The sequence below is a fragment of the Spermophilus citellus genome (genome assembly GCF_964194105.1).
Source record: "Spermophilus citellus genome assembly, chromosome: 8".
NCBI classification, from domain to species: Eukaryota; Metazoa; Chordata; class Mammalia; order Rodentia; family Sciuridae; genus Spermophilus; species Spermophilus citellus.
In genome coordinates, this window is record NC_138189.1 from 37,722,144 (window position 1) to 37,745,710 (window position 23,567).

Here is a 23,567-nt window from a genome sequence, read left to right on the forward strand (position 1 = left end):
AATATGCATAATAAAGTTTCAATAAGCTACTAAAATTGACTGCTTCTTCCTCTTGTCATTTTGAATGATATCCCATCACTTGTCACTTTTTGCATTTCAAAAACTAATTTGATGTGTCTCAGCTTAATTCTAGTTCCTCATTACCACCTTTATCTCTTCGGCACAATATTAGCTTATTTGTCATTATTTTTTAAATTAATTATTCAATGTCTATCTTCCCCACTACCTTCATGGTAGTGAACACAAGAACAATATTTCCAAACTAATGATTATAGGTGTTCCATAAATACCCCATAATTACAATAGATTCCAGGATGTAACTGAATATAGTCACCAGTGTTAACAGATCTAAGGTAACAGTAAAATTTAAGATGAGTTCACACTAGTATAAGGATATTAAAATTATTCTAAAAATGACACTTGGACTGCACATTTCGATACTAAATATAGTCATTCACAAAATTAATAGCCTGTCTCTGTCACTAGACTAAATTCATACATTTTGTCTTCTTTGAATCCTCAGTGCCTTGCTTAGTGACTGGTGCACAATAGCTGCCTGGTAGATGCTTGTATACTGTCTAGCTGAGATTTGCTGTCATGTATTAGCATATCATATCTATGCACCTTCAAAAAATAACAAAACTAACATAAAAATGATTGAAGATGAAACATAATTGGTATTCGTGACACTTAAATCATACAGTTTAATAATTGTGCAATTAAACAATCACTCATTGCCTAAAGAGCATTACTAACTACAGAACATTCTGTACTTAAAAAGGTATGAGTTTGGGGAGGTACTTATTTATATAAGATTTAAAGAATGTCATTAAACTTCTGTCACAGCACACCTAAATGTCAAATGAACTGACAGTACAGCTTCATGTCCTTTTTCAAACTGCCAAGGAAAGAGACTATAAAGTAAGTTAAGAAATGAAAGAAATAAGAACCCATGGAAAAGTAAGTTGTTGTTTTGTTTTGCATGTAAGCTTAATTTATTTAAATACTAGCATTTCTAAGAGCAGTTTTGAGAATGATTGAAGTAAAAATCTGAAACTGACCTAGTTTGTACACCCTTTAGCAATGGAGTGAAGCATGCAGGGAAATCATTGTATTTAATATTTCATATCTGTGAAAGTGGTATGACTAAGATGATAAAAAGACAATAAAATGATCTTTCCTATAATGCACAGCTACACGTGTAGATTTGTTAAGGTTATTCATTTTGCTTACTTTTCAATGTCCTTAGTCTTCTGTTGCTGCCCACTAGCTAACTCTAACTGCTGACAAAGTGTGCCTCAGACCTGATCAATATACAATGTATATGTGAAATGAAACATCATATTGCACCACAGAATTATGTAACAATAAAAATAAAAATAGTAACGACAAAAAAAGAATGCTAAAATGAGTATCTGCTGTCCTAAAAGCTTACAGTGATTGAGCTATAACTCACTACTTAACATCTGCCTTATGAATTTTACATAAAAGACATGTTTTGGAAAATTGGAGATAAATATATTGGTTTTCAGAGGTAGCATATTTCCTATTGTCCAATTCCTATAGTTGATCCCTTATCAATCAACAGACAACTATTATTGTGAAATACTATAGTATGTGCTGCATGGGAAAATGAAATGAAATCATAATCACTTTACTAATGAGCTTAAGGTCTAGCTAGGCAAATACAGGAATCACATATGAAATAATTTGAGGGAAATATGACAGAATATTATAAAGTGACAAATTAGGTCATGAATACTTTAAATGTTAAAAATGTTTAATGAAATTAAGGACAGTAATGATCATGAGTACATTTATTTTGGGCACTTAAGTACTGTATGTATATTTTACACGCATGATGTAATGCAATCTTTACTACAAGTCTTTCTAGAAGTTTCTATGAATGCCCCTACTTTATAGGTGTGGAACTTTGAGACCATTTCCTGGAGATTCCGGAGCTGACTCAGAAAGAGCACCATATGGGAAACAAAACTAGAGTTTAACTTTGGAAAGTGGATAGTAAAAAAGAAGATTCTTAAGAGGGCCCTTGAATTACTAACTCTAAGGTATACCTTGAATTATTTATATTCTCTTTTTTGAATCATCTTTTCCTTAAAGACTATAAGCAGAGGAAATAGCTCTTTAATTTTGCAAATAGCTTTTAAGAATATATGTACAGTTTGAAATGGAAAAGTTCATGCAGAATATCTACAGTGAAATAAAAATAAAGAGAAAAAAGAATTTAAGTAGATGGAAAAGGAGATATAGGCAGTAGAGAAATATGTACATGTAATTAGAAAAAGGAAAGTTATCACTTTTGTATTAAAAGAGGAAAATGTCTTGCTTTAGAAATCTTCCAATTCTAAAGTTGAACCTAGTTAATAGCGCCACCATCCTCTATCCCATCCTCCATATCCCTCACTCAACAGGTCTAATCAGTCATTACGGATTGAGACTTAAAAGTATGGGGTTCACTAACCAGACAGAAGACCTTAGGCAAATTATTTAATTCCTAATTAATAATTTCCACACTGGTAAAACATGAATGAAAATAGGACATATTATATATGTTATTAGAATTAAATTATAGATAAAATGCCTGGGAAAGTTCCTAATACTGTCTGATAAAAACATTAAAAAATTATTATTATTCATTATTCATAGGAATATGAACTAAAGACCCGGTATTAGGCTGATCATTATCTATCTATATCTATACATATATGTACCGTATGTACACATATAGATCTATATATATATATATATATATATATATATATATATATATATATATACCTGCATTCTTATATCTATTCTTTATAGAGAGATCATAAATTAAATGATATAGAGTTTGATAAAACAAGCTCTGCAATCAAAGCTGAATTAATTGTAATATTAGTTTTATCATTTTCTAGCTGTTTTATCATGAGTATATTTAAAACTACAGACCTCAGTTTCTTCATCTGTAAAGGACATTGTGAGCTAGCAATTAAGTAACACAGGGTAAGCATACCACATAGTACCTAACACAAAACAAGAGTTCAATTAATGTTATCACTGGATTTTTTGCACACTTTGTGGCCAAAAAGGGATAAAGAATATATTTTCAAGTTATTTTTTAAAATGTGATTTTATTAAGACAGCTTCCTTTTACAGCTCTACAGTTACTTATTTTTCAAACCATTCTGTTCATCCAAATCACCTCCATCAGTGGAAGAGAAGGTATTTTAAGAAGTAGTAAGGGTTTGGAAGAATAAAGCCACAAGAATGAAGTTCAACTCAAGTATTAGAGATATATTCAAAGGCAGAACTAAGATAATAATGAGCAGAAACAAAACATCTGCTCTGCCTCCTGAGATATCCAAGAACATACTCAAACTACTGATAGATTCTCTTTCATCCTGCCAGTTGGCCTCTTCTCCTATTTCATGAATATTCCATAAACCATAAGCTTCCAATTCCCAGAGAATAGAAATGGTCACCATAAGCCTCTGCTAGGTCATTAACAGTCCATAGGTCACATATGGTGACAATGAATCAAACCACTACTGAGCTTCCCAAAGGACTATTGAATTACTAAATATCATTAAACTCTGAAGTCAATTCCAAATGAGGGGCTCAAACACATTTTAAGCAAAGTCAGTATCATTCAAATAAGTAAACAGTAGTACACATTGGAACACATATTTGAACAAGCAAATTTTAACAGTCTGATTAGTCTCTACTGAAACTTCAACCTTGGCAGATTTTTATAATATTTCCTTTCCATAATATGTTGTAAATTTTGCTCTTATTAAAAGTCCCTTCTTGATTTCTTTTTCCCTATTTACTATCTCTCCCATAGTCTCCCCCTGATGTTTAATGTGTTCTCAACCTTCAAATTTGAACTTGATACTAAAGCCATTCAATGGCAACTGACACTCTAAAGCCAGCTGTTCTCTGTAAAGGAGCTGGATTCAGGAAGTTGGGGAGGGGGCAACCCATTAATCACTGTTATTAGAACACAGATATTCATCAAGTGAATTGCCCTAACACATACACAGTCACACAATGTAGAGGACATGAAGCATGTGATTAGTATTCTGACTAGTTTTAAAGTCCTTCCCAATTCATAAATGTTATGACTTTATGCCCTTCACAAACACATCTCATCTTCTTGACCTTGGATATGCCATGTGCACACAGAATATGCACCATGCTACAGAAAGGAACTAATGAATCAGAATGAACTTAGCCAGTCAGATGAGTTCAATCAAACATTTACTAGTTATAGCAATTGCTGTAGTCAAAGGATATGCTTCAGGGAGCAAATGGAAGGTTATTTGTTTCTTTACACACCTTTGGAAATTCTGCAGAATAGTTTTATTTTGATTACAAGGGATATTTGAGAAATATTTGTGATATTTCATCATATTGCCTATTCAAATATGTGTTCCAATGTGTACTACTATTTATTTATTTGAGAAATATCTGTAATATTTCATCATAGCACCAGTGTAATAAGTCTCATCAGAGTTTGAAAAAACAAAGAGGGAACTACATTAACTCATTATTAACACAGATGTTTATACATTTACATATAAAAATACATTTCCAAATCTAGAATCTTTAGAACTAGAGAAATCTTGAAATTGAAGGAGTTAATAGTGACAAGGTACAGTCAGTATATTTTATAACTTAACATTATGAGAAATTCACAAGTTGAAATATATTGGTCTAAAACTTAAGTTTAACAACTAGTCATATGAAAATAGGATACAGAGCTTCCAGAATACATGAGGGGGAAAAAGAATAAGGAAAATTTAACAAAATAATAATAGTAATAATAATAATAAATATAAAAAGTTAATATGAAAAAAGAATGAAATAAAAAATGTTAAAATCAAAGTGGAGGTGTAACTCAGTGGTAGAGTGACTGTTTAGCATGACCAAGGCCCTGGATTCAATGCATACCACCACCACAACAACAAAAAGCAAAGCAGGGAGAAGAGGGGGAGGAAAGGGAAGAGGAGAAGAGAAGAAGAAAGAAAGAAAGATAGAAAGAAAATTTTAAAAATTAAAATCAGACCAAATAGTATTTGAGGGAAAAGGTATTATATGAGAGAAAAATATAAAGTGTATTTGATGTACTCATGGACTGATAGGGAAACAGCAGTTGTGAATCTATAAATGTTGGATGTCATAGCACTAAAATATGCAAAACAAAAACAGTTCAAATGGAAAAAAGTCAATGCAATCCCAAAACATTCAAGAGTTCACAAGAAAAATTTTCACATATTTCTCGGCATTGAAAAACTGAAGACTAGAGGTGACTTATTAAAAGTGAAAAATAGGGGTCTGGGGATATACCTCATTTGGTAGAGTGCTTGCCTGGCATGCACAAGGCCCTGGGTTCAATAATAAAAAAATAATAATAATAGTAATAATTAATAATAATAAATATAAAAAGTTAATATGAAAAAAGAATGGAATAAAAAATGTTAAGATCAAAACTGTAGATGTAACTCAGTGGTAGAGTGACTGTCTAGCATGACCAAGGCCCGGCACCACACACAAACACACACACACACACACACAGTAAAAAATAGTGCTTTAAGTAAAACTGATTTTACAACTAAAAATTAACTCCTTTAAATTTAAACATTATAAATTTTTAGCATGACTCAGGGCACAATGAAGATATTTTAATATTTAAATCTTCATATGCAATATTTCTGAACATATGCACTATGACACAAAATTAAATAAATGAGAAAAACTCACTTAGAAATTTAAATGTTATTGCTCAAAAAGTAAAGCAACAACATAATTCTAGAATAGTTAACAAATATAGTATATAATCAAAATTATTGATTATTGGCAGAGTTGTAGACAAAGGAATCTCACTGCAGTAAAAGTAACTTTATTATTACATAAGAAAGAGTGAAAATAAATTATCAAGAAGCAAACTCAAGAAGCTAAAAACGCATAATTAACCCAAAGAAAAATGGAATTAAAATAAAATCATGAATCAATAATAAGTAAACAGAAACAATAAAATGAATAAATCAAAGACATGATGCTTTTAAAGAAGCTATAAATAGGATTCTTTGGCCAGGGCTTCAACACAACAAAACAAATGAAATAACAATAAAAGGCAGAGAGGCAATAAGTTTCCCATGGTGAATAGGAAAGAAAATAAAACCACCAAAGAAAATAAAACTGAAAAACAGTATTTTAAAACTGAAAACAGTATACAAAATGCATTCTGATAATTTTGAAAATCTTGATGATACAGAGTCACTTAGAAGAAAAGATAAGCTATGTAAACTTGGTGGAAAAGCATTCAGTTTTCTACCTGCTTATATGCCATTCTTAGAGACCCAGCATGAGGAGCCCTGTAGCAGCATAGCCATGAACTTCAGGACTCTGACCAGTTAATCCCTGCCACAGAGGGCACCTAACCTCACTTGTTCTACTGTCCTCTCCCCTCTGAGAGTCAAATCCCAGGCCTCTCACTCTGTACCCCTACTTCCTGGCCTCTGTAGTACTGTGATGCTATCTATCATAGCACTACCTACACCTAAATCACTACTTGTTTTACTTTTTTTTTGTAATTGCCTCCCCTCCCTCACCTCACACAAATGAACATAAACTCCATTCTGTAGGATATATGTTGGGATATTTTGATACATTAATGATTCTTAGACCCTCAAACAGAGTCTGATTGGCAGCCGGTGTTAACTATATATTTGTCAAATGAGTGGGTAAGTGAATGAAGGAAGAAAGGACTGAGCTGTCATTTGAAGAGACTAAAGTTGATGATTTCTGCACACTTTGATTTGGGTATATATAGATCAAAGGATTTTTAGACGATCATTAGTGGCAACTACATTAGGCTGCGCATGGGTGACTACAGACATTTTTCTGCTTATTCAAGAAAAGTAAATGGAGACAAAGAAGAAGAGAGAAAGCAGAGTAGTGGAGCAGGAGGGTGAGGAACAGAAGGAAAAAGAGAGAGAAAGAGAATGCCCATTATATTTCCTGTTTTTATGAAGAGCTTGTTGTTTTTATACAGTTAGAGACCATGTGGGAAAAAACCATGATCATTTTTTCTTAAATCAGAATCCTGATTAGTCAAATGTAAATTATAGTAGTTCTTATTAGGCTTTCTACATTCTATTAAATACATCCCATTAGAGCTAAAAATTCTCAATTATGGATGTACATCAACCACAATTATGTATCTTGTTTGTTGACTTTGTTTTCTTATTAAATAGCAGGGAACAGGTTCCTCCCAGTCCCAGGAGATAGTCCTCACTTGGGGTCACATTATGAGCCATTGCTTTACTTTGTGCAATGAGGTCCACTAAAATGCCTTTGCAAACCAATCAACAATGTCCACAAGTTACTCACAACAGTGCATATGACCTTTTGCCTCTTTCTGTGATAAACTTTCATTCTGAAAGGAACTTTCAAACAAAAAGTAATTTTGATTATATCTGCCTCATTCAGAGCTGTTTAATTTTTAAGCTATTAATCTGTTTTAAACTTTGAATTCATAAACAACTTTCTTATATTTTCCTGGACTTTTAAGTTACTTGCAAATTGTCACTCAAATTTCAAGTTCTGACACATATTTGATCAAAAAAGCTAAAAACTTAGACTAAAGGAGATTAAACCAAATACCTGCAGAGGTACTTCAGGCTGCTTTTCTTTCGGTACTGGAGCAGGTGGAATTTCTGCAAGAGGTTTGGATGTCTTCTTTTTGGCTTTTTGCATTTGAATATTGGTGAAATAATTGACAGCAGCAAACTCAATAAGGGCCGAAAATACAAAAGCAAAGCAGACAGCTATGAACCAATCCATGGCAGTAGCGTAGGACACTTTGGGCAAAGAATGCCTTGCACTGATGCTTAGTGTGGTCATAGTGAGGACTGTGGTTATTCCTTTAAAGCAAAAAAGTAAAGAGATAAAGCAAACTGCTGTTATTTCAATACAAAACAAAAAAATAAACTCTAAGGATTAGAGGAACAAGGTTAACAACATCTCATACAATATCATCACTGATGGAGAATTTGAGTTCTAGTGGTTCAAATGAAATTAGCACAGGTTTGAAGTGAGAGACAAATATGGTTCAATTTCTGGCCCTTCTAATCATTTGCTCTATGTGTCTTGGAACCCATTATGTTCCAAGTTTTCAATTCTGCAAATATTTCAATAAAATTGACAAAAGTGCATTAAAATTGGATAGAAATCATAATATGGAACTTACACATTCTTTATTCTTATTAAGAACGAAAATAGATTTTCCTATTAATAGACATTGTGTTGATGTTACATCTTTTACATACATAAGCCATCCTATACACAGGACATTGAGCAAATATGATATCTAAGACGCTGGGACAAAATGAGTCCTACTGATACCTACTGAATTTGATATGAAATTTAAAAGTATGTGAAGGACATAGCACATAGTGAGATGCTACTGGAATTTGAGACAATATACCTAAGGAATCACTACACACACCTTGCAAAAAGAGTGATTTATTAAAGCAGTGACTCTCAACCAGGCATGACACGTTGAGAACACTAAACGCCTAAATGGGAGCATCAGAATTTCCTAGGTAAGAATGATCCACTGCTATTGGGAATTACTGCCAGAAAAAGCACAAATGATATATGTCTTTATTTTCAACTGAATATTATCTATGAAATTAAAATAATAAATTTACCAGTTGTTCAGGAACCTAATTTACTAAAACTATAAAAGTATATTCCTAGACAAATAGGTTTCTAGAGCAATTTGACCTCTAAAACATGGATGCTCATCATTCCTCTGTTATAGCTGTCAGGAAAATATCTTCAACAAGAACAGAGGTATTTCTCTTCCCTCAACAGACTTCTGAAATACCACCTCCAGAAAAACATCCTCTTCAGCCTAGAGACAAGTCAGTCACCATTCTCAGTAGAAAAACTCCACTTGCCACTGATACTATAGAGCAATGCATTATTCGAGGATACTAATATTTCCATAGTTGTCCCCTTTTCCAACTATGTCTATCTATTCCATATTTCTAGTTCAGCCTAGAAATTCCTGTGAAGATTTACTACATCCATTTGAACTCATTCTATACAATGCCTAAGATAGGTACTAAAGTTGACACACCCAGGTGTCTGGGGATGATGATGGTGGTGGTGGTGATGGCAGTGATGACGACAGTGATGAAGGCATCTAAACTGTATATTCCAATCCATGGCAGACCCCAGCTGAAAGGCAAATAATGCATGTTCAAATGAAGACACAGTGAACCAATGTGACAATAAAGGAATACCCATGTTTTGATTGAGAGTGGACAATACTGGCTCCTCAATTAAGCACTTAATTATTCCCTGTCTTGTGCTATTTCCCTTACTGTTCCACATATGTAAACCTTGTTTCCTACTTGATTGCTCTTGTTGACGGCAGACATGTTGAATACAGCTTTAGGGATCAACATAATATTCCACCGCGTGCCAGGCACAGGTTAAATGCACAGTAAATAAAAACTCATTTTTTTCCAATTCCTCACCAATCCGTTTTCTTTGAATTTCAGTCTCCTTCTGAATCTTCAATACTTAGGACATGAAAAATTGGAGCAACTGTGCAGCACATGAGCTATAGAGCTTTCAAAAACATTCTTATAAACTATATAGAGAAAGAAATTTGAGATTTTGATAGTGTTCCTTATCTGGATTTTTTTGTGATTTTTTTTTTGCGTTTCATCAGTCTAAAATAAATGTTCAAATGTTTACCCGGTCAGATATATCTACATATATTTGAAAATAAAATACTGTGAATTTATTGGGCTTTGTTTCTGAAAGAGTTTCAAACAATTAGTTCCCCATTCTCAGACTCAGAAAAATGGCATCATTGTAATGTTGCTGGCTGTGAGCTGTATGAATAAATCCTAAAACAACCTTGAAAAACTTTAGCCTCAAAGTTTAAGCTAAATCAAAAATGTTTCTTCTTATCCATATGACTTAAATGTAATGGACTATTAGGAATTCAAAAATGTTCTCCAACTTTCTGAGATATGTGAGTAGTATGTTTCTTCTATTGTGACAGAAATGATGATGAAAGCACTTGGAAATAAAATATGAAGAGTGTAATCTAAACAAGAATACTACTCAGTACTCAGAAAATTCTACAGAGACTCTAATATGATAACTAGAAAGAAACTCAAATTCAAATAAAAAGAACTTAAGAATCCCTATGCTACTTAAACTTTTTTTTTAACATAGAAAAATTTCTCCTGAGGCTCAGAAGTGGTGGTCCTCAGGTTGTCCTACTGATATGTGAAAAAAAAAAATCCCTTCTGAATGTCTCATAAGTAGGTTACTAAAGCAATTATTGAAGTGAGAATCCAAAAATTTCATTCCAGTTCTTTAGAAGTGGACAGATCACCAGGCTCATGACATAAATGATGCTGTGGATACCAATACCCAAAAATAAAAATAAAAATAAAAAAGCTGTATATGCTGCTGCTTTTCTTTTCTCTTTCAGTGTTTTATATCAGCTTGATTTTCAAGTTTATGCAATGGCCCTCCAGATATTATGGTTCCTATTTTATGACTGTTGGCAAAATTATGAAATTAGCTGGCATAAAAAGAGGGCTAAATGTTCAAAAGTTTCCACCACTTTGGGCATTAAAAAGTTCTTTCTACCAGGAGTTCTAATTTAAAGAAAGCACTTGCATGATTTATTATCCCTGGCTTTAGATACAGCATTTGACTGACTAGACACCAATAGAACAGCAAACAGAAACCAGCCAGTTAAGAATTCACCATTCCTCTCCATCTAGAAAGAAGTACAAAAATTTGTCGTAAATGACGTCCTGACTTTTCAAAGCCATAACTTTTTTTGACACATTCAAGTACTGATGCCAGTCCTTGCATTTAGAATGCTGAATATGCACCATATTGTCTGGCCCAGGAGCTGGGAAAGGATATGTAAGAGGAGACTAAGACTGTACACTAGAGTGAAATTTTGGCTGGCCATTTCTAGAAAATGAAATAGGAATGATTTAGATATGCCAGCTGGCATTTACTTGTGTTTAATGTTTTACCATACTGGAATAATTAGAAAACTTAAGAGTCATACAAGTTTGGAGATAGAAGTCCTTTGTGAAGAATTTAGCATGTTCTGCTTCTCAGAGTTATGCTGATCTTCTGAGATTTGGTTTTGCATGGTTTCAAATGCTGACTCTGACTCAGCAAATTCTCTCCTTATGAGTGAAGAGGGAAACAAGACTTAGAAAAGAAAAAAAACTAGCCCAGAATTAATTTTCACCTAAATCTCATATGAAATAGATTGGTAATACCCCCCCCAATACTTACAGCTTTACTTCCCTAAGAAAATACCATTCTAAATCCTCATTGAGTAGTCTAATAATTACCATCCGAATGCATCTTAGGTCTTCGAACATATAATTATTGGCATAATTTTCTTGATCAGTCAAAAGCAGTATCCTGGCACAGGACACAGACAGGGACAAATTTCAAAAGAAAAGTCCTAATCACTGTGAATAGAGAGTGACTGAGTTCTTAAAGTTAGATAATATCTTGTGTCCACCACATACAATTATGAAACTTGATATAAGCTTCCTAATATGTTACAGCTATTTTCCTTATCTATAAAAATTAGTAGTGCCCATCTTGCAGAATTATTGTGAAGGTTAACATAGATGATCTCAACATATATGGCAAGTCCTTTCATCACTGGTAATAGTAATATTAATTCCTTCATAACATACGACATCATTTCCTTGCAATATTGTATTCAAATAGAAAGCACTGAGTGAGTATTACTGTAAACAATGCTATTCCTCCCTCCATCACTGGGGATTTCTAATATTTGGGGACATTGGAGACAGAAAAATAGCTGCCAGTTTATAGTCAATAAAGAAAACAAAGTTCATCAACCAATCAAACAATGATTCTTGGATAAGACAGAGATGCAATGTGGAATATTACTCTAATAAACAACTTAAACTGTATAAATTGTGTGAGAGGTATTATTTCAACTGCCTTATTCAAACTTACTCATTTAATCCTCACAGCATCCTTATGAGATAAGTACAGCCATTTGTCCATTTTTAACATATGAAGAAACATGAGTTATATAAAAGTAGCTCACTGAAAGTACATAGCTGGTAAGTAGTAGACCCTGTGGGTAGAACCAAAGTCTACACTTGTGACACTATTACCTCTTCATCACAAATGGTAATTTTTGCTCTAGTTCTTTCTAGTTCTTTAAGGCCACAGAAAATAGTGATAATATGAATACAACTGCTCTCTTTATTTGTAAAGCCTAATAGAAACAAATTTAAAAATTTGTTAATAACTATAGCTCCTGAATTATTAATTTTTTTGTAGTAGGATTAGTTAAGGGACTTGGATCTGATGCTCAGCCTTTGTAGACAGTTCCTGCACAGTCAGGTTGCCTCTGAACTTACTGTATGAAGACCTAAGAATTTCAGGATGCCTGGTAGTACCCACTAGAAATGTAAATTTTTTCTTTAAAACACCAGTACAACCAATTCTGAAAAAAAAATTTAATCTCCCCTATGAAAGAGAGGTATAGGAAAGAGAAAGTAACACACGGAATGTGCTCCACGTGTCCTACACTGAGTACTATTCATAACTCTTTAAATTCCCTCTAGTCTATGAGGGACAGATGTATTAACACAATTTTCTGGATGGAAAAAGTAAGCAGCAGATTTAAACCATGACCTCTTAGCATCCAATGCTTAGATATGTTGTTTTATCTCTTTCATTTTCATACCTATATTTAGTAGCTAAAATTTATTCCACACTTAGAATGTGCAATTATTTGTTAATTGAAACCCATAACTCTATGAAGTAGATAGTGCCATTATACCTGTTCACTGTATTGCTGAGATCACACCCTGCCTCCACATTAGTATGAGTTTCTCAGATACCCTCTTAGGTGAGCCTAAGATTAAAGGAAGGAGGTTGTCTATGGAGGAAACACCTCTGTTGGAGTATTTCAGGTCCATTGAGGACATTAAAACACCATTATCAGCAGAGGTAGGATGAAAGGCTCCAATTCTTTCCTCCAGTTCTCTCTTATCAACATCTCTTCAGCTATTGGATGCGAAGGAATATTGCACATGGCTTTGATGCTTCTAAACAGAAAAGCAAAGGGAAACCTTCATCTCTTGTGAGGACTATATTCACTCCAGAGACATTCTGATCTTTTTCCTTCTTATCCCACCACTAAATGCTTTTGCTACTCGAAATAAATACAGAAAGAATACAGAAAGATATAAATTAAACAGATATAATTATAAATCATTTTATGATGTAAAAGCATGACTGATCTGTAAAAGATGTATTAACAAGTACAAAATCGTTTAAGCTCACATGTTCTGGACTTCATATTGTTAAGAACCCTATATGTAGGAAACCACAATTAAAAGAAAAAGAAAAAAATGTTGGTTCAGAAAAAAATGTTATGTAGATAGAGTATAATAATGAGCTTATAAACTAAGCACATAATACCTTCCAATTCAATGAGTGTAAACCAATTGCATTTTGTTCCTCTTCATTAAAAGACAAGTTATTCTAAGGCTTTCATATTCATTCAGCCATGACTTTTATTTGTTTTATTTTAAGCTCTTAGTGCATTTCATTTTAACACCTAGATATAATTTTAATTCAATTACACAGCATTATGCTAGGAGCCCAAGAATATCACCAAAAGTGAAATTATATGCAGTGCACAGTTGGTCTTCATTTGACTGAGTCTCAACAAGGGAAATCCATTGTGGCCCCAGAGGAAGTGAAAGACTACTCATATCTCCTCAAGCATTATTATTTTGTATTGGCTAGATAAAAATAAAAGCTTATGTGATTCTGTATTCAGTAAAGTTTGATATATTTGTGTTTATCATTTTCTTAGACTATTATTCATATTTCTTATGAATCGTGATCATTATGTAATGTGGACAAAAACATCCAAGAAATGAATTGCACTTACCAAATACAGTCCTCGCTGGAACTGATTCCTTATTTATCCAGAAAGAAACTTGAGAAAGAATCACTGTCATAATGCATGGAATATAAGTCTGAATCATAAAATATCCCATCTTCCGTCTTAGGTGGAAATAAACTGTCATGACAATGTATTCACCTGCCAAGAAAACATGAAAAAAATGCATTATTGGTTCTGCAGTTAATTATTGAATGGCTTCATGATTGTATTTCAGACTAACACACAGTACTCTGAGCAAAGAAATTATCTTTTGTGCATAATACAAAGAAGAAGTACAAAGTTTCCTCATGGCAGGAGGGTGGATGATATAGAAAACCATTATTCAGAAAAATACTTTATTTTGTGTAGCGACTAAGTAATTTACTAAATTGGGATATCATTTTTAAAAGTTTTTGCAATGCTTTCTATTTTGAAGACCTATTACTGCTAAAGCAATTAGCTTTCATTTTCACCATTTTTTGAGAGCAGAATTTAGAACTAATTTTTACAAAAATCACTAGGGAAAAAATGGAAACACATACACACGAAAATATACAGCTTAATTTTGGACAGAAATGAAATATATAGATTTCATTCATATATAAAATATATAAATATATATACATATTCCATTTATATGTATTGTACACATATACACATACAAGCTAAGGAAAAGGCTGCCTTAATTTTAGGAAAGACCTGTATATCGAAATGTTATAAACAAAAATGTAAACAGACATGTATAGCATAGAGGCATAACCTAAAAAACTAGTAAGTGAAACATACCCTAACATTTCTGGTAGCTGTTGAGGAATATTTTTACCACCACGCCTGAAAGGACATATTAAGAAAGTTATTTAGGAAGCAGTAGCCTTATTCACAGACTGTGAAGCCCAAGGTTCAGAAATCTCACATCTCCAGATGTGTTTTAACCCCCCCTTGCAGATTAGAACATGAAGATCTTTCAAAAAAATTTTTGTTTCCTATAAGGATAAGTGGAAAGTGCCCTGACTGCATAGTTTTTAAACCACCTTATTGAGGTATGATTGGAATGCAAAACTTTCTATATATTTAATGTATGTGATTGATTAGTTTGGAGATAAGTATTCATTCATAAAACCATCACCACAGTCTTTCATAAAGCTATCCACTATCTCCAAAAGTTTCTTCCCATCATCTCATTCAATATTTTTTTGTGTGTGTGTGAAAAGAACTCTTTTATCTATTCTCTTTGCAAATTCTTAAGCATTCACTACAGTATTATTGATCATAGGTACTAGGCTGTACAGGCAATCTCTAGGATTTATTATCTTGTACAATTGAAAGTTTGCCTCTTTGACATTCAGATTAGAACATAAATATCTATCAAAAGAGTTTTTCTCCTGGACAGACAAGGGGCAAAGTGCCATGATAGAAGGCTACTGTATGGTTTCATAATTGATGAGAAGAAGGCATCCCCTGAAATGATAGTCATGACAAGAGTTGGGAAGATAAAGTCATGGGAATTTTGTCTTTCCCCTCTAAGCCCTGGCAACCACCATTTCATTCTCTGCCTGTATGATTTTTAACTATTCTAGAGTCATCATGCCTTCACATGACTGATTTATTATCTTTTTTCTTAAAACAAAACATACATTATCATTCCACAATTTTGTCCCAGATCTAACAATAACCACTCATTTTCTACTAATTCAAAAATTTTAAAAATATTTTTCACTTGTCAGCGGATCTTTTATTTATTTTATTTATTTATATGCAGTGCTGAGGATTGAACCCAGGGCCTCACACATGCCAAGCAAGCATTCTACCACTGAGTCACAATTCCTGCCCCTACTAATGCAATTTTAACATCCCGATCTGGCATTCAGAACATTTTGAGAAGCTTTTTGGAACTCAGAATGCCTGTGTTTGAATTTTGGTTTTGCCATTTAATAGCTGTATGACTCAAGAAAGTTACTTAAATACATTGTATTTACATATTCCTCATCAGTAAAATGAAGTTGGTGATAGTATTCATTTCATGGGGTGGCTATGAGAACTAAGTGAGTCAATACATGGAAAGAATTCATGATGAAGCCTATAAGAAGGTATCTGCTGAATGAATTTTAACTATTGCTATGGCCTGAATATTTAATCCCCCAAATTCTTATGTTAAAACCTAATTAATAATCAATGAGGAGATAATCACAGTGTAGTGCTTTGGGATCATGAAGGTGGGGCCTCATGCAAGGGGTTATTACCCTTATAAAAGAAGTTCCTGGTGTGAGACCCTGCTCTCTTCTATTCTATGAACCAGGTAACAAGCTCTCACCTGACAGTGAATCTGATGGCACTTTAATCACATACTTCTCACCCTCCAGAATTGTGAGAAACAAATTTCTGCTCTTTATAGCTTCCAAGTTCATGACATTTTATTATAGCAGCACAAAAATGTACTAGACAAAAATGATAAAACATTTTCCCCTTTACATGTGTATATAAGAAAGAGTTCTATAGAAGCAATAATTAGATCTTCCCCACTAAATATGATAAGAACTAAATCCTGCAATCTTTCCATTCATTTTCCAAAGACAAAGAATCATCAATAACAGACATCCATCCACTTGTAGGACAATTTTAGTTTCTTTTAATGTTTTGAAATTAAGATTTAGATTTTGCTTTTCCTTTGGGGAAAAAGGGGGAAGGTGACATAATAAACTTGTGCAACATTAAAAAAGAGAGAGATTTTTTGGAAAGCACCAAAACCAGAAGGATCAGACTGACTTATTGCCTCATGATTTTGTTGAAAATAGTTTTAATATACTTGATTACTGACTTCTGTTTCTGAATAAGAAAACCAACTCACTTCTCACATTTCACCAACTCAGAATTTATTTTAAACTGAAATAAGATGATAAATATAAATAAAGAAATTCTGAGCTATGGTTTATGCATCAACTCTATTTCTGGAAAATTTTTGTTGTTCTCGTGAAAACACTAGATGTTTCAATGAAGCCAGGACAAAACTCTACTGCTGATGTTACATAGCATATTGGCTTTAACAATTAAACTTCTCACCTGTAATGGATTTGATAGTCTCACTTGATACAGTTTGCCCAATCAGATCATACTGAACTAAGCTGGAAGACTCCTTTGGCACTTCCACTGATTTCTCTGGACCTTTTGTCCATGTGTAAATCATCTCACTCTTCGGATATGCATCTGAATGAGAGCAGAGAATGTGGTTACTGTCAGGGTTCTCTTTTATGGGCATTGGTGGTCAACACTTAAAAACATGACATGTGTTCAAGAAAGATGGGGTAAATGAAAACAATGTTCTCTCAACTCATTTTACTCAAACATGTTGCAATTTAGAAATCTATAGATATTAAACAAAAAGCATTACAAATCAGCAGGATTCACTGTTTTTGTGCCAAACAACTAGAGGAGGAAGAGACAAAAAGAATGAGGCTTCTACAAGGCCATATGCATTAAAACATTTGGATGTGTTCCCAAGCTAATAAGCAGCTAAAGAGCAGATTATTAAACTCCCAATAGGGTACTGCCAAACCCCTGCATCTTGCACTTCTCTCTTCCAGTGCTTGACCAACACTGACTTCTTCCATTCTAATGCACCTCTGCCATTTTCAAATGTATCAGAAGCTGCCTCTAATAACACAACAACAAAACAAAAACAAATTCTACTGGTCAGGAGCTCACCAGGGGTCACCTCTTCTAGACTCTGCCTCTGGGTAATACCATGCTCTTTGGAAACCATTCTACAGTGACAACTGGCTATGCTGTTTGTAAAGCTCTCCGGGGAATATAATTACACAACCAGTTCCACTACCTTTAAACTCTTATAATCAGGACATTTCCCCTTCTATCTTCAACAAATTCTTCCCAGCAGCAATTTAAGCCCATTTTCTATTATTCGGTGCTCAGTGCAAATGGAGACCAGCTGCTTGCTTACCAGTCTACCCAGAACAGATAGCTTGGCTCACACACAAATAAGTTCAAAAGAACCAAAATGAATCATGTGCCATTCCCCACCACCACCACCCCAAATATTCCTAAAATGGCTAGAACACAGGAGGTCTTGGGGAATTGTGTAATTCTACAAAGGGAGTCCATACCTAGACAGATTCTCCTTAAAAGCCATTTTGCAAAACATACTCCGAGGCTGTGGTATCATTTAGCATTATCCAATAATATGTCAGCATTTATCTACTAAATACTCATGCTTTGTCAGATATTTAAAGCCCTGTACATGATGTTCTACAGATGATGTTTTAAATCAGGTATTCTCTTAGCTATCCTATCTTACTAGAAGAGCCTTTTCCTTCCTGGTTTCTCTCTTTCCTCTGAATTATAAACATAGTTAAGTGCTCTTTTTCTCTTTCCAGAAAATGTAAGGCCTTAACTTGCTAAGTATGATGTGCCTCTTTTTTTTTTTTAATTCCCTGCCCCCAAACATCAACCACTAGTGTATGATTTCTTTAGTTTTATACAAAGCGTGATTGATCACCAACTACATTCAGGTCACTTTGAAAAGTGCTTTATACAAGAACTAGAGGGGGTGGCAGATGGAAAATACTTCTTCTAAATAAAAAATAGCTTGTATAAAATTTAAATTATTATACTACAAAGGGATCTTAATTCCAACTATAGTGAGATCACCCTTTATGTGTATTTTTCTGTTTTTATCTTCTCTCATTAAATCATTGGTCAGTGAGCAAATGACTTTCTTTAGCTTCAAGTTAGCCCACTGAATATTGTGATTACTAGGGTTATAAAAAGAATGGTGACTGCCGATTCTCATTAAGTTAAGCAATGAGCAATGATAACAGCAGGCAAGTTTCACAATCAGTGCAACTAAGAGTCTGAAGCAATAGTAAAAGCCAGCATCTATTTTTGGTAGATTCTGATTGAATCAAATGTTTGAGGCAGACCTTAGAAGAGCAATCACATTTTGTTACCATCTCAGAGAAGGGAGCTCAAAGAAAGGAATCTTATATTCCTTCCTATCCATTCATCTCATCCTTTTGCCTTCATCTCTACAAAATTTCCCAGACACATCTATTTCACAGTCACTCCTCTAATACCATCCTAGCCTAAACCATCATCATTTTTGCTTGTATTAAAACAACATACTCCAACTCTCCTGCTTCCATTCCAGCATCTCTATAACCTATTCTCAGTAGGAGAACTAAAGTAAGAAATTATGAAATGTCAATCAAAGATTTACCCCTTTATAAATCTTTCAAAACTCCTGGCTCCAAGCTTTCAAATAGAATTCAAACTCCTTAATGTGGTCTAGAAGGCACTATAATCTCTGGACCACCCACCCCACCCACCCCCCATCTCTACCCACCCCCCATCTCTACCCACCCCACGATCTCCACCCACCCCACCAACTCAACCCCAGCCCTGCCCTTGCATCTCCTATGATTCTTGTGTCCTGCTTCAGCCATTGATAGGGCTGCTTTTGTTTTAACTGATGTCATGCCAGGAAGTCATGAGTCTTCTTTGGGCTTTTACTAAGTCTGCTATAAACAACCTAACAACTTTGCCAACAACAGCAACTATTAAATTATAAAGAAAATCATTTGTACTTTCTATGTTATACCACCAACATGTAAAGTTCAGAGGTCCCTAACACTGACCACCAACCTATTAATTATGACTCAATCAATTAATCTATTCAAGTTATCTGTACAAGTAGGTTTTTGACCTGGGGAAAGAAAAGAGAAGTTTTAATTCTTTACATAAAATACCAGCTAACAGACTCCTAAAAATCAAAGCTTGCACAAATTTTTTTTCATGGATAATGATTTAAATGCTATATTATGAGAAAATCACAGGCATACATAAGCACACACACACACACACACACACACAAACACATATCAACTTGTGTGAGATAATCAGAAATTCAAACACTTTCATTTGTAACTTACAACTCCCGAATTTTAGAGGGCAAGCATGACCATCCATGGGAAAATCCACCAATCTCATGGGGCACTCCGCACTTATGGTGAGTCTATGATGAAAAAATGCAATTAAATAAAATCAACCCTTTATTAAAATTAATTCTATATATCTCTAAAATGAAAGAAAGAGGGGAAAAAGGAAGAAAAGTGGGGATGGAAGAAAGGCTAAATGGAAGGAAAAAGAAAAAAATTGATTACCTCATTGTATATAAAATAGTGCCGTTTCTCATAATTCTAAAAAGCTTATTTGGAGCTGTCATATTATGTGAGACAGATTTCTTTCCATTCCTGAAGAAAGTATCAGGGGTCCATACTTTTGTTACCATCATATTGTTCAACCTCAGAATTTCAATGGGGCCATCATACTTTAGCCTTTTGTCAATCCACGTCTGCCTGAAGAACACATCCATTGTGTATTCCTGGGGAAATGAGTTTGTAACATCTTCAGATCACAGAGAGCTACACATGTACATACAGAAAAATGCATTAAGTTCTAGCCTCTTCCCACTCATAGAAAAGACTTTCCCAAATGAAATTAATAGAAGTAGAAGTTATCTTAAATCAATAGAATAAAAAGATTCTCAGTAATTATAGTATCTGATGTCTATCTGGCTCCCTTCATCTTCTATGCTCATAGAAAATAAGTTACCACACATATTAATCATTTCATAATAATGACCATCTTTCAATAAAAATGCCAGCTCCAGGTAATTAGACTTGGGCTTCACTTTAGACCAGATAGCAAAAATCAGTTAATGGATAACAAATATCATTATATGATTAATCATAAGATGGTAGGCATTTTTAAGACAAAGCAAAATAGATAAATTGTGTTTTCATAAAGTTTATCACAATTTTTCAAATAACCCAACCATTTTAAATCATTCTGAGCACAGGGTCAGGAAAAAAATGAAGGAGGTTCTCTGCCCTGTATATACATATATATTAAATATATTTAATATAAAATAGCACAGTTGGATGAACAAATTCCTCCTGACCAATACTCATATTCTAGCCTCTTTAGGCATGAGAGCAAGGGAGAAAGAGAAGGGAAGAGTGGGCAGCAAGGAACTGCACATAAAATACCAAGTGCAATCAGGACTACAATATAGTGTATGCAATTAGCTCACACCCAAACTAATTATAACCTCTAATTTTCTCTTCCTCTATAGTTTTCTAAAGAGGAAAAAAAAACTATATACAAAATTGTACTTTGCAACTAGTAATAGGAAAGTTCTCTTGTTGAGAATGACTTTAAATCAATCAACACTCAAAAGTTGGAGCTGAAATGCAAATTCAGTGTCCTACTCTTTGTGAACTTTTAAGTTTAATTTGGTTATTCTTTGAATTTCTAACTTTGTGTGACTGACAATAAAATAAATTTTAATTGTCTCTTTTCTGGCATGTTTCTCCAAACCCCAAAAGGTACACTGCTTCCCAAATACCTACCATTTCAACATCAGATACAGGTCCAAAGCTGGTGACATATATGTCAGTTTTCACTTCCGTAACAGGACCTAGTAGGTATAAAGTAAATATGTGTGAAAAAAAATAATTACCAATTTAACAGCTTAGTAGGGTTAGATAATTAAAGAGTAAATACAGGTATGATATATTTTTATAAGCATCTAAAATTTCCTGTGAGATAATGAATCTCTACTAAAGTAAACCAAATCAGAAAACAGTGTTTATTTAATGGGAAAAAAGAAACCCCAATTACTTACCAAGACCTTGCTTCTTCAAAGACACATCACCCCTGGGCACTATTACAACAGGCAGTGCAAAGACACAAATGCTTTTAGCCTTTGTGATTTTTATTTTTTATAGTGCATCATCTGATTGGCCCCTAGAAAGAAGTGAGCTACTAAAAAGAGGATACATGGCCACAAGAATGAAGAGGAGAAAAATTGTAATGGCTGCAAAGAATGCATCTTTGGAAAGTTTAGGATACTGGTAAATAACTTTCAAAATGATTCAAGTCACCTTTAACAATAAGCACACCATTCGCTGGTGATTGGGATCAAAGACTAGCTCTCCTATAAGTCACATGTATCCCTGCACTGCTTCCTATTCTCCATGTGATCTTAAGCAAGTTACTTAACTCCTCAATAGCTGGCACCACATGGATCAGGCAAGACTTAAAAGAGACCCAATGAAAGTGCTCAAATGAGATGCTGGTAACAGTGACTCTCTCGTGAAAATACTCTTTCCATATTAGTTTCTTCCTGCTCCTGATAATGGCTATTACTCAAATTCTTTCCTATGCCTTAGTAAAACTGGTTCATGAACAGTGTCTGGGCAGAAAGGCAAGGCCGTGCCAGGAGGGCAACATCACTGACAGATTTTAGCTGAGGGAACAGGGCCACAATCGGATTTGAAGCATAATGCTTAAAATCAGAAATTTTGGAGTTCAAATTGGGCTCTAACACCTTTGAATTATATGACCTTGGACCTCTTCACAGGTAAAGATTTTACCTCTATAGGTAAGATATCTTCATAGATAAGGATTTTAATGACCATTAGAAGTTTTAATTGAGATAACATATGTAAATTACTTTTCCCAGTTGCTAGAATATAATGTGTTCAATAATGATAGTTACTATTATGGATAATATATCATTTTATTATTAATATATAGAAATTATTGCCCTCTTGAACATCATTTTCTTAAATGATGATTTTTAACATTGCATGGCCAGAAGCTAGATACTCCATAAGTGGAAATAATAACATCTGCTCTCAAGACGGAATATTTCCCTTGGATACAGGTTGGGAAATTGGATCTATGCCAAAATAAGGCAAAGAACAATTGGTATCATTAATGTCCTAGGTCTAAAGTTAGCCTCATAAAAATGAATCAAAATGTTTCTCACTGTAAAGGATGAAGATGGGCCACATACACAAAAAAAGATAGATTGAAGGAGACTGACAAAATTCTTTACTGAATAAGTATCCTAAGGAAAAAGAGCCTTTGTAAATACAGTGAGAGAAAAAGTGTAGATTATGCTGATTTTTCATGAGTTTTACTTGTTAAAAATTACATCTTTGGACAGCAGAGAAGTTAATTAAATTTGTATTTGAATTAGAAATTGGACACAACAATAAAAATGGTAGTAATAAGCTCATTAAAGCCAAATAGGTAATTCAGAAAGCAAGTAATGTACGTTGAATGCTAGGATATAGCAATTTCACTTAAACAGTTTCAAAAGTTGGAGAAATCACTCTAATTCCTTAAAGACAACTGCAAAAGTGTTGAACAGCAGAAAGACCATGTCATTGCAGGGCAGGGTAAAGGGCAAGAGGTTTCAAACAATTAAGATTGATTATGTCCTGAAAAATGGACTATTTGACAAGATTTCTGAGAAACCAAAAACTACTTCAAAGATCAGTTTTAGTAGGTGTAAGGTGGGCCCTGACAATTTGCATCTCTAAGTTCCTAGGTAAGGTTGTTCAGTTTAACTCTAGTTTACAGATACTGTTCTGTTTTCTAGAATGATGTTTATAATACTGTATCCTATAACACATTAATATTATAGATATTTCCAAAAGAGTGAGGGAAGTCTAGGAGAATG

At 33.9% G+C, this 23,567-nt stretch overlaps 1 protein-coding gene across 5 annotated transcripts in view; it reads right to left on the bottom strand.

The window, feature by feature from the left end:
• Positions 1 to 23,567, bottom strand: part of GABRA4 (gamma-aminobutyric acid type A receptor subunit alpha4) — a gene marked incomplete at both ends in the record, with an annotated part of 70,483 nt that overhangs the window by 34,684 nt on the left and 12,232 nt on the right. For 2 of the 5 annotated variants that reach the window (XM_081304160.1, XM_081304159.1), the window contains 6 exons: positions 7,672 to 7,931; positions 14,030 to 14,182; positions 17,081 to 17,224; positions 19,963 to 20,045; positions 20,194 to 20,414; positions 21,445 to 21,512. In XM_081304160.1, coding sequence (XP_081160286.1) covers positions 7,672 to 7,931; positions 14,030 to 14,182; positions 17,081 to 17,224; positions 19,963 to 20,045; positions 20,194 to 20,414; positions 21,445 to 21,512 — 929 coding nt within the window. The remainder of the gene's footprint in view (positions 1 to 7,671; positions 7,932 to 14,029; positions 14,183 to 17,080; positions 17,225 to 19,962; positions 20,046 to 20,193; positions 20,415 to 21,444; positions 21,513 to 23,567) is intronic. The other 3 variants (XM_081304161.1, XM_081304162.1, XM_081304163.1) reach the window with 3 other exon arrangements.